The sequence below is a fragment of the Hemiscyllium ocellatum genome, chromosome 25 (assembly GCF_020745735.1).
Source record: "Hemiscyllium ocellatum isolate sHemOce1 chromosome 25, sHemOce1.pat.X.cur, whole genome shotgun sequence".
Lineage (NCBI taxonomy): Eukaryota > Metazoa > Chordata > Chondrichthyes > Orectolobiformes > Hemiscylliidae > Hemiscyllium > Hemiscyllium ocellatum.
The window spans coordinates 26,590,796-26,603,840 of record NC_083425.1 but is presented as its reverse complement, the minus strand read 5'-3'; the positions used below and the strand labels follow the sequence as shown (position 1 = coordinate 26,603,840).

The 13,045-nt window shown below is 36.2% G+C and overlaps 1 protein-coding gene across 1 annotated transcript in view; it reads right to left on the bottom strand.

Annotated features, from left to right (window-relative positions):
* Nucleotides 1–13,045, bottom strand: part of gps1 (G protein pathway suppressor 1) — a 51,782-nt gene that overhangs the window by 20,512 nt on the left and 18,225 nt on the right. The window contains exons 6-10 of the mRNA XM_060844950.1: nt 12,108–12,185; nt 9,906–9,966; nt 5,381–5,466; nt 4,145–4,239; nt 1,420–1,525 (exon numbers count right to left, since the gene is read on the bottom strand). Of these exons, the coding sequence (XP_060700933.1) occupies nt 1,420–1,525; nt 4,145–4,239; nt 5,381–5,466; nt 9,906–9,966; nt 12,108–12,185 (426 nt within the window). The remainder of the gene's footprint in view (nt 1–1,419; nt 1,526–4,144; nt 4,240–5,380; nt 5,467–9,905; nt 9,967–12,107; nt 12,186–13,045) is intronic.

Below are 13,045 nucleotides of genomic sequence, written 5' to 3'. Positions count from 1 at the left end.
TACTGTCTAACAATGCAAAATCTGATTTAACTGCAAGATAGCAGGTTAGAACTAGTTGGTCAGAGAATCAGTTTCAATCAGGATCAGTCTCTGATTTAGTTCATCTTGCGGTGTATAAAATCTTTCCCTGTGCCATGAAATCAATGGGAATGCAGATATTGACAAATGCCGAGTTCAGATCATCTTTCAATTTAATGGTTTTTTTTTGAGGGTTAGTTTGAGAATACTGAAGCAGACACAAAATTAAATAGTGAAATCAACCTGTTATCAGCTTTTCAGATTGTATTCGGAGAGTAAGACTGAGGAAATAACATCTGAACAAGAGTAAGTCAGTCAACACCTCAAAGCTGTTTCATTAACTAGCTCATGACTGATTACACCTTAACTCATTTGCTCTATAACTGGTGACATCCTTACTTAATACAATATGTTACTCTCTTGACATTTTCAACTAACCTAGCAACCACTATTTTTTAAAGATGACAACTCCACATTTCCACTATTCCGCGTCAAAAGGTATTTCTTGATTTCATTCCTAAAGGGCCTGGTGCCTAATTTCATCATGCTCCACAACCCCTATTCTGATTATCATTTCAGACGAAATAAATTTTCTGTCAACTCTGTCAAATACGTACATACTTCTAATACGTACACTCTGTCAAATGCGTACACTTTTAATGAATCACTCTTCAACATTTTGTACTCAAGGGATTAAGAACCAAGTAAATGCAATCAACCCTCACAATTAAGCCCTTTCAGCCCTGGTACGTTTTGAGACACCTGCACTTGGCCAACATTCCTCAAGCGTGGAGTCCATATAATGTATGAAGAAATTTCTCTACTACTGAAGCATTGATTTGCCCCTCTTTGTATTAAAATTCTCTTACGTCAACATTTCATTAGCTTTTATGAATAATTTGCCTCTATTTGTATCTGTGCATCAGCTTCAAGTGATGTGTATGCTTGGCACATACAAGTACTTTCTCTAATTTCTAGTCTCTAATCAATAGGAAAATATCACTAAATATTGGTTAGATCCAGCGTGAACATTAAGTAAAATATATTGCATTATAATAAGAGGATAAGCTAAATGTAGACATAATATTCTCAAAATGAACTAATGCCAACTGGAGCAAAAATAAACATTAAATGCTCCACTTCTTGAACATTTTTGTTAAGGGTCATGAATCAAGTTCCATACAAGATAGCCTGTTATTCATCAACACTGAATGGTCCATGTGACATGACCAGACCACCATGCCCATACCTGGGCCTTTTAATACATGGGTCAGTAAGAAACTCTGAGCATGTATCTGCATGTGAAAGGGAAGAAAGCATACAAAAGATCACCATAAGGCTACACACTCTAATTTGGAAAGAAAAAGTTACATTTTCTGATTTACTCAGATTCTGACTCACCTTCATTTCATCTAACATTTTCAAACAGGAAGCATATTTTGATTCATAAAACTTGAAGATGATGTCTCGAACTTGCGGCTCCAATTCAAGGAATAACTTAAAAGAGCTTGCAGTGGAGAAAAATAAATGGTAAGATCAGAGGATGTTCTGTGAAATGTCCAAAGCTAATTTTTAAAAAGTTGCTTTAATTATGATAGAAAATAGTGATTTTTCTTTGTAGATTTCTTATTCAGTTATTTATTCTAACTCAGTACAGCTAAAGTATATCAGCTTTGTCAAGAGTTACCTTCTTCCATTTTTCTCCTTTTTAGGCTGCTTTTGGCATGTACCATTTTTACACATGACAGGGGACAATGGTGATTGTTCTTTGGATTTTTGGGCCAATGATAAAAAGACGTGCAAAATTCTAGGCTGCCTCTTACCACACACAATAAATGATTGCTAATGCAAACAAGGATATGCAGACTTTTAAGTCTGTTATTCTTTAATATATTCTGCAACATTTTGACAATTTTGTAACCAGGCCTCATTTTGCCAAGTGCGATTGGAGAGACCTGAGAGCAGCTTGCATGTCAAAGAGTATGTATGGTTAAACTTGTTGGTTAGATGTACTTAGATTATCTAAGGCAAATTTTAGCTATATTCTATAATACAAAACTAAATTCAATATTTAATTTAAGTTTATAACTCATGAAGTGAGACTATACTATCCAGTGGTATAAAGAGTGTATGAAATGGCTTAGACTCAGTGAAGAATTTGTGAACAAAGACTTGGAAGTATAGTTAATGATCCACAACTACAAAGGGAAAGGAAAAGTTGTGGCTACTGTCAGTTGAGTTGGGCATCTGACAAGACAGCCAACTCGTTCGATTTTTGGATAGATGCCACTTTCTTTGCTGAAAGAATCAGTCTGTAAAATTTATTCAGTTTTACTGCAGCTTAGTCAGTTGTACAATGGTAGTGATGCAAGTGATTAATGTGTTGTGCAAGAAGTACATGCCTCTTATGTTTTGGGACTCTTCGTGCTAGTTGTTTGGCCATCCTCCTGGAAAGTTTATATGCAAAACACAATTTCAAAATAATCATGGTGTGCAAAGTGTTTAAAAAGGTTTTGGACTGCTTCGTTAATGACCTTCCCCGCTGTGAGAGGTCAGAAATAGGGACTTTTCATACAGATTCGATATTCAGCTCATTTAAAACTCCTCAGACAATGAAGCAGTCTTTGCCTTCACGCATTCAAATCCTGGATACCATTGAGTATAGAGTTGCTAAACGATATGAATTTGACTTGTTATTTAAACACCAAGCAAAGACCATCTTCAATTAAAGTCTAAATATCTGCATTGCCATGTTGAATCCTATATACCATTAATATCCTGAGGTGGGGGGGGGGGGTGGGATTGGGTATACTGTTAACTAAAATGTTTAACTTAACTAAATGTTAATGTTAACTAGACCAGTCATATTAATTCTGTGGCAAAAAGACCAGTTCAGAGTTTGAGAATTCTGGCGAGGTAATTCACCTTCTGCCTTACCACAGCATTCCCACTCTCTACAAGACAACTCAAGAGTGTGATGGAATACTTTTGATTTGCCTGGAAGACTATGTCAACACTCAAGAAGCTTGGGATTACCTACAATAATGCAGACTGCTTGTCTGGATCATCATCAACCATCTCAAAAATTAATTCCCACCTCCATCAATCTTAAGAAAAATAACAGCAGCTGCCAAGGGTTTCAAAAGCACTTTCCAAACCCACAAACTCTATCATCTAGAAGAACAATGTAATGGAAATGTCAATACTTTCATATTTTGCTCCAACAATACAACATCCTCCTCTGAAGCAATAAAACTGTCATTGCCTTTTAGTCAAAATCTTGGAATTTCCTAGCCAATAGCACTGTGGGAAGCATGCTTCAAAGAGCTGCCTTATTACCATCTTTTGAAGGAACTGGCAGTAATGGATGGCCATGCCAGTAACACTCAACCCAAGAATGAATTTAAATTATGCCTCCTGTTTTAACTTTTTTTGCTGTACCATCAAATTCGTTTGGCACAATTATTTGAATTACTCTTTGTCTGTGTGTATCTCCTGTACTGCTACTTTGTGACCTTTTTTTCCTATTTCTAAGCTCATTTTAATACAAGCTAGATTATTCTGAACCTCTTGCCAGGTCTTAGAATTGGCAACACTACATTCACTCACTTGTTTACACACTTGCTGCCTCTTTTGTCCAGTTGGGGGCAGTCCATTCCACTACCATGTTTCTCCATTGTAGTAGTTACCAGTACGTCGAGATGGTATTGCTTTTCAAACTTACATCAAGTCAATCAATACAAAAAGATTGTGTACTCCACAACTATGCCAAAAATAAATTGAGCCAAAAACAAATTGATATGTATATCAGTTAAGTGGATCATTAACTATTTGAGATATATTGAGCAAACATATGTACAGTCATTGAATGATTTTTCAATTTTCATGAATGGAATCACATTCTCAGCTGTCATATCACTCAAACTGCTTGCTGCAGAGGTGTTTTTTTTAAAAATACAGCTGATAAATTTCAAAGAAATCCTGGTAATTCTCCAGACAGGGAAAAATACAGCGAAAGGTGATCCAGTTACTTTTCTTAAAGTGTGCCTCTTCAATAATTTCTTTGAAAATGCAGTGAGGCCCACATCATTAGATCAACGGCTAAAGAAAGCAAAATTATTCTCACCTGCTGGAGATGACATTCCTTTGCAGTTCCTGTCTATCAAAAGTGGCCAGTGCACAAAATCCTCCATAAACTGCTACATTGCTGGGAGACAGCAGCTGAAAGAAAATAAAAACACAGGTTTTTATGACTCAGTGGACAGTTTTCAAATTTAACTTTAAAATTAAACAAACATCCATATTTATCAATTCCAACATTTCTTAATCGTGGAAAGCCAACATTCAAATGTTCAATTTAAACATTTTTGAAGTATGCACAAGAATTAGTACAATTAAATAAATTTTAAAAACTTCTGATAGTTGAGAGAAACACTACTCAACGTTAGACCTTGTACAAGTATAACAAAAGCAGCAAAAATAATCAAAGGGGCAAAAAGTGGTTAAGGAACAAAATTACTGGCTCCTTACTTCAATGTGCATGGTTCTTGGGACAAAAAAAAAATGAATTAACAGTATAAATAGAGGTTACACGCATGATCTTTAGGCCATTATGAAGACAGTTGCAAGAAAATAAAAGCTGAGAATTAAACATTCAAGGTATGCGACATTTTGAAAGGACAGTAGGAAGGGAAGTGTAATTGTTAGGTAACTGAAGGGTAATTGGGAATGCAAGGATTTTGTTTGTACGATGGAATAGGTACAACAGCGAGAAATGATCTTGGATTGGATGACGTAGTATTCATATGGGTGGATGTAAAAAATGCCAAGGGAAGACAACACTGGTGGGAGTAATCTACAGGCTTCCTGACAGTAGCTAGGAGAAAAAGTAAGGACTCCAGATGCTGGTGATCAGAGTCGAGAGTGGGGTGCTGGAAAAGCACAGGTCAGGCAGCATCTGAGGAACAGGAGAATAGACATTTCGGGCAAAGGTCCTTCATCAAGAATGTCTCATTCCTGATGAAGGGCTCTTGCCTGAAACTTTGTTTCTCCTGCTCCTCAGATGCTGCCTGACCTGCTGTGTTTTTCCAGCACCCCACTCTCATCCCGGACAGTAGTTGTTCAGTAGGACAGAGAATAAATCAGGAGATAATGCTAAGCCATATTTAAAAAAGGCAGTACATTAATCAAGGATGACTTAAATCTTCATGTAAATTGGAAAAAATCAAATTGGTGGAGGTGGTCATGAAAAATAATTAATGGAGCTTATTTGGGGTCATGTCCAGTCTGTTTGTGCATTTCAATCAGTCTGTGCAATCTCAAAGTTAAAAATTGCGACTGCAGTCACTGAATTGGACCTTACCTCAGGAAAGTCACAGTGATCGAAAGAAGCCAACAAGAAACATTTGGCAGCTTGCTTGTATTTTCGAGTTGCTAGTTCTGCCAGACCTGTAGATACAGCATAATACGCAATTCAAAAGAAAGAGATTGGCATATATGTTCTCAGAAGATTAATACAAATTAGCAAGCATAATGAGAGTACGGCCACTAACTTCCTGACAATGGTTGCAATGAAAACCAAGAATGTCAACCCATCTTAGGGTAGTATTCATCATTTGAGTGAGTTGGAGGATATACACTTAAGTCCCAGTCTCAACCTGTAACACGTAGCCTAGTTTGACTCCTCATTACAACACCAGAATGATGCATTGTCAGAGGATCCCTCTTTTAGATGAGTGAATTCTTTATGTTTGCACAAACTGGAAATATTATTAGTAAATGGAGCAAAAGTGATATGAGAAAAAAAACTTCACTCAGTGAACACTGTACAGTAATGCATTGCCTACGAGTGTAGTGGTGACAGGTTTAATCAAGGCATTCAAAAGGAAATTAGATGGTTATTTGAAAGGGTCAATGTTCAGGATTATGGGAAAAAGCAGGAGATTGGGTACTGGGTGATATGCAAGTTTGAAGAGCTGAACTGACACACTGGACCAAATGGTCTCCTTTGAGCTACAAGCATGATGTGATTTTATTATGTACAATATCTCAGCATTTTTTCCAAAGAGTAGGGTACTATATTAACCTCCTTGCTAACACTGATGCCTCAATTACCACTAAAATGGTTAACTGGCCATTTGCCTCAAAGCTGCTTACAACATTTTTTTGGCAAAGTAACTGCTGTCGTGTCTATCAAACAACATGGCAGGATTTCAAAAGTGCTTTTTTGCTTTTCGGAGTTCCTGAGGATGTGAAGAGTGCCAAATAAATACAACGGTGTCTTTCTTGCATTCCATATGTTGAATTTTGCTCTTAAACCATCCCATAAAAAGATATTTTGAGTAACAAATAATTTTCTAGGCAAATTGAAAGTATTAAAGTACTTATAGACTAAACAGTAGAAAAACTGAGGTTCAAGTTTTATTTAAAACTCTACAAAACTGATTGAATTATATCTCTTGTTCAGTCTGAGAAAACCTTTGCCAGGTTATCTTAAATGCTGATGGATTCTTTTGGCAGGGTAAAGTCACCCACTCAGAGATCCTGCAGCATGCACATTTCCATCAGCATGCACTCTTGTTAAGCACACATCTGCCTTGGTTCATTCATGGTCATACACCCAAAGATCTTCTGTACATAAAACTGGCCTAGGCTCAGAACTTCTTACGTCTCCTTACCTACCCTATAAAACATCGACAAGCAAGAAAACAAAAGTGAATAGTGACAGTGAAAACTGGAAGATGGTCATTGATGGCTTTGACCTCTAGAAGCTGACTATTTGAAGGACAATATTGGAAGCGGCGAACAGAAATGAAAAGCTCAGCTGGTCAAGGAAGAAAGCCCAGGAGAAAAGAGGTCAGTTAATCACACATCTTCATAGTTCACTGTATTCCCTTCCTCTGAAGCAAATATGGTAGTTGGCCATGCCAGTGTGATGCTCTGGAGTCACAACAAACAACCTTTAAGACAGCATTGACTATCATACCGTAAACCACTATCTATTAAGGTGGAGTTCTACCATGGAGGAATAGGGTATACAGAAATTAACATCTTCTACTTATATGCCATCTTTCACAGCTCCAGCAACGACCGATAATACCAAAACTGCAAAAAACAAAGCCAATGGATACATCAAGGAGACAACACTGGGACTAAATAATTTTAGTTTAACAAATGAGTAGGGGTTAGCTCAGTTAGTGAGTGTTTGGTTCAGAAAAGCACTAATGACATACTGTTCAATTTCCATTCTGTTCATGGAGTCTCGTGCCATGCCTCATGGTAAAAATCACGGCATAAAACATGATTTGACGTCTTTCAAATAATTGAGGATGCTACCTGGAGAAAAAGGTCTAATGAATAGCTCAGCCACACAGATGAAAGAAAAGTCTCCTGTTTGCCTCAGAGTTTGTGCTGAGTCAGTTGGTCTAAACCAAATTGACCTCAGAAGCCTAGCTTAAGGATGGTCAAATTGGCTACTATTGTTACAAAGACACCTTTCCTGGAATTGTGTATGTGTTGAGGTTTAGTAAAGAAAGGATTGTTCTTTCTGCTTCTGTCACCTAGCTCATTTCTGGAACTGTACATATTATGAATTTCAGTGAGGCATCAGACAATAATCAAAAGCGACAAAACAACATCTCAATAAGGAATCAGTGTCTCAATATACATAAAAAAGGTAGAAAACTGGCAAAGAAAATAGGCAGAGGGTGGGAGAAATTGGAGCAGCCAATCAGATAAAGATTGGTCATCAACACTAACCGGAAATAAATGTATAAAATTTGAAGAAAATAGGGAGGGGAAAGACACTCTGTCTTGTCCTGGATACTGCTCAGCTTCTTGAGAATTAATGAAGTTGAATCCATCCATCTCACTACTAAAATGCCTATTAAGTTGTAGACCTTTTTTAGACAGTTAGGTTAGCTTTTCACTGTGGAATATCTGGCCTCTCAGCTGCTCCAATAAACATGGCATTATTGTGCTAATGCTTCACATGCAACAGAAGTGGTCTTTAGAACTAACTAGTCTTCCAGAGAAGAGTCATATTGGACTTGAAGTGCTAACTATTTCTCTCTGCACAGATATTGCCAGACCTGTTGAACTGCACTAGTACATTCTGTCTTTATTTCAGTCTTCAGCATACATAGTATTATGCATTTATGATCTATTTATATGATTAGTCCAGTGATTATCTTTGGAATGTTAATCCTGTTAATAGGAATTCCATTTAATGTCAAGAGGACTCAACTTCAGAGAAACAGCCATGTTTAAACAACTATATTTGTTGATCCCCCAAATGCATCCATGTTTTACAACTTAACTGTAAGTAATAATCAGTTATAAATTAGGACAGAATTGCTATGGACCAGAACAAACTCCCTCAAAATATATTAGAAGATACCTCTAAAATAAGAAAACGTTAAGGCTTAGGCTAAGTGTAAAGTGCTGCATTCCACATGCAATTTGATTGATCAAACAACTCTGTTTTAAGCAAAATTTTTTTTTAAACACTACAGTTAAAATACAGAAAAAAGTAAAAGGAAAAATTGGCTTAACTGTAACTCTATGGAACGGCTTAACAAATTAATATGCATTTTAACTGCTACTAATTAACTGTTCCAATATAGTAACATCCCATAAATACACCCATGGTAAAGGCAAATTCAGTAAAATAGATAGCCTCACATGCAATTCTAGCAGCAGGAAGAGAACCCCTGTTTTAGCTGTAACAGAGAGGGGAATACGAGTTTCCACGTCCAGCTACTTGACCTCAGCAAATCCTGAAAGCTAAAACTGGTTCTGTGGGAGCTTGACCCCAACCAATCAGGTTGCTTTTATTATTTCAACTTTAAAAAAAATACCCAAAGCCTCACAAACTTTACTTTATTGGCTTTGAGCTGACCACTTTCCACCTCTGTCTCAATCTTTTTCCATAAAACAACCAGGATCAAAATATACCTTTTAAAGCTATAACATCACAGGATATGGCTTTAAAATACTATCTGAATTATATCTTCACATCTTTGATCAACATCAAGCTTCGCCTGAAAACAGCACTTGTCATGCTTGACATATATGCAAAGGTACTGATGGGCAATTGGTAAAATTATAATTTGGAGATGCTGGTGTTGGACTGGGGTATACAAAGTTAAAAATCACACAACACCAGGTTATAGTCCAAAAGGTTTAATTGAAAGAGCACTAGCTTTCGGAGCGACAATCACCTGATGAAGGAGCCTCGCTCTGAAAGCTAGTGTGCTTCCAATTAAACCTGTTGGACTATAACCTGGTGTTGGGTAAAATAATATTTATGTTGTAGACATTTGGATATGATTTTTGAAAATTTTTAATATAGGTAATTGTGTGGAATTATTGAATTGATCCATAACTCCATACTTAATTATCCTAGTTTGACCATCTTTTATTTCATGTAAAATGATAACTTGTGGTGAAATAAGTTTTGTTTACAGTGATTCAGTTGAATTTTGCAATGAGTAGGCTGAAAAATATCATGGAATTTACTTTTATGAAAAATATAGACAACCTGTCACACAGATTTGTTTGCTAATTAGTAATAATGCAGTTAAAAGCCTTCAAAATTATCAAGTCCCAGTACAGGGACTCCAACACTCCAATTTACACAAGCGATTTTGTCATAACTGAAAAAGATAGCTCTGTAAGATATTCACTTCCAAAAACAATGTTACTCCAATTATAACGTTTAGAGCAGTTTTGGACATTGAGAAATATAATTTTTTTTTAAGGAACTTAATTTCAAAACACCTATTTACAGGTTCAGATATTGATCAGGGCTAACTTTTATCTAATTAGAATGCTTGCCTTCTTCCTCAAGGGATAAGGAGGTAGAAAATGACAACATTTTTACCAACCTGCTGCACATTTCAGTTTGGTCAGCACGGCTTGGTTCTGACTGTCCCTCTCACCTCTTTGCTGAAAAAGAAAGAATATATTGCCTGAGCGATCAGGAAAGTAAGTGAGCACCATTTTATCACACAAATGTTTCATCTTTTATCTCAGGCAAGATCTAACTATTGTACATCAAAATACAAAATGTGCCTAGATAACATTGTTGAGCTTATCCGAGAGTACAAGATGCTTCAGTTATTGTGGCCTAGCCATTTATCGATCTGTAATGAATTATTCACAAACAGCACACTGAAATCTTGAGGTTTGTTTAAAAAGCTAGAAGATTGATCCCTTCGGTTAGGTAGGCAAGAACTGGGTAGCTCCTTTCAATTGATCTTATATACAAAATAGCAATAGGTACAGAAAAGATAGATCTGGAACATGAATCAAACTAAATAAGGAGAATAGACCAGGAAGCAAAAGCAAGGACTAAGACTAGGAAAAGGGAAATTTAGAACTTATGAGACAAAGTTCTTCTTTGCATCTGGTGATCAGAACAGCAACAGACATTTAGGTAGAGAAGCATACACAAAGCCCTGAATTTTTTTTTAAAGTAGTTAGATGCCTTGATGGGAAAGTAACTGCAGTGACTTGCTGGACAAATGAGCTTGGTTGATCAAATGGCTACTTCATCCATACCTAACAAATGAGAGGTAAAGACATGACGGTCTTATATTTTTTATTCAATCCTGAGATGTGGTCTCGCTGCTAGGCCAGCACTTATTCCACATATCTAGGTGAATCTGAGATAGTGGTGGCGAGCCACTTTCTTGAAGTGCTACACTTTCAATGTAGTAAAATATACAATCACAGAACTGTCCTAAAGAGATTTCTATGATTTTGACAGGCAACAATGGAGGAATGGTGAGATAGTTCCATGTATAATTGTATTAACTGATTGAATTAGGATATTTTGAATTCATATTCATATAAACACGTACAGTAAATAAAACATTGCATAATATACACACTTGTTGCTTAAAAATCCAAGTTCTAGTTGTTCCATATTTTGGTCAACATTTACCAATTTAAAATTCCAATATCTTTCAAATTGCTACATCAACATTTATCGTTTTAATTTGCCAGGATCCAGAGATGACAAAGGTGAAACTGCTAAAAGCTAGATAGCTTTGAGGTGTAAGTTTCTAATTGTTTTTCCCCCTGCAACACTATAAATTTGTTAAATATGAAAAAACAGTTGTCATCATGGCACAGATAGTTAATTAGTATATGTCTATTCAACCCAAGGTTCAGTACTTAGGATATATATGTTTCACTAAACATTCATGTTGCTAACCTTTTTATATATTGGCAAACCAAAACACTGCTTATAGTGTCCTTTATTACTGTGGAAGAGACTGGCACTTTCAATGTCAAGGATGCTGTTTCTTTTCAAATGCAACCTGGCATCCCACATGCTAGCTTCCAAATGTTAATGTCTCTAATCAGTACAGCAAAACTCAAAAATTGGACAATTAAGAGGGTTTGGGGGAATACTCCCCATCACCAGAAAATGGAGCATATCTAAATATCCTCTCATCCTATAAGTAAAATAAGCAACATTTATAACTCAATGCAAGTTAAAATAACCAAGGCACCTCTAGAAATCACTCTCAAAATAAAAACCTTCTTTGTAACACTTACTAGTCTATAAGTCAAAGTTTACAGCAGTCACTTAATGATCTATGCACCAAAGTTACAATCACATCACATTATGCTGTACCATGTCATTTATTTTATGGTTTATAAAAATAACATTGACACTGACCATCCAACATGTAATAAAAATTGGAATCCAATTAAATACAATATAGGAATTATAATACATTTTCCAGCAATTTGCTCGTTTAAAACAAAAAGTGCAATCCAATTAAGTCCTATCTTCTGATTGAACAGAGCTGCAGATTGGACAGCTAATAAGCTACATAAATCAAAGCACAAATTTTACCCACGTTATTTCATCCTTTATCACATTTAATACAGCAATTAATTATTTGCCAATTCCAAAACAGTTTAAAAATTTCTATTTATCATAACTCCAACAAATATCACATACAGAATCACAAACAAGAGGGAGCTTTTAAAGTTGCATGCTTTTTACTACCAGATCAGTAATTGCACATTAAATAAAGAAATTATGAACATAAGTTTAGAAATTCACTGACCTCTGCAATCTCTGGTGTAGATTCCGCTTTGCTTACATAACTGAGAACATGGGACCAGTTTTGGAGGTAGATACTGACCTAACACAGAATTATATGCAATTTAAATATCTAACAGACTTCATATTATAACTAACAGCATTACTTATTTATCTTCCAATGCACATTTCATTGAGAGCAATTTATCTATTGCTTTCATTAGAAGTGCAACAGGATGAAACTTACTGTGCCAAAACTGTTTTGAAAATACCAATATAACCTGCTGCAGGAATGTTCATGAAACTGGGATAAAACTTGAACACTTTTCAGCAGTGTTGGCTGCAGTGCGCTGGATGAATAATGAAGTTAAAGGTAAACTTCAGGGTGATGTTAAAACTTCACAGAGTCAAGATCTATCTGCACAAGAAAGTAGTGGACCCAGGGTTGTTATTGCATTGTGTCTGGTGTAGATGGATCCACCTGGAAGCACCAAGCTGTGACAATAGGTCTGTGTGAGAACAGATAACAGGCTGAAGCTAGGGATTAGCATGAGTGTATAAGAGTAAGCTAACACACTGAAGCTCAATGCTGTTTTCTGTGTGGAGGCAGCTTGGACTGTTCAGGTGTGGGCCTTTTGGGTTTGGAAGCTGAGGACATGCGTGTTGAAAGCACAGGAAGATCTGGAGTGCAATGGAACCTTTAAACTAGCACAGACTTCCTCAACAGCAGGATCAGCATATCAACTGACTTCCCACATGTCTTCCCACAAGAATGCATTTATTAAAAGTATTTTTTTTTGTGTAAACTTATTTTTGAAGCAGCAGGATCAGCATGTGGGAAGTCATTGACATTCCGATCCTATTGCTTCAAAAACAGATTCCCTTGATTATTTTCACAGAAAATGTAAATAATGTATTCTTGCTTATTAAATAAAACAGTGTTAAGTGTAGGATATCAATGTT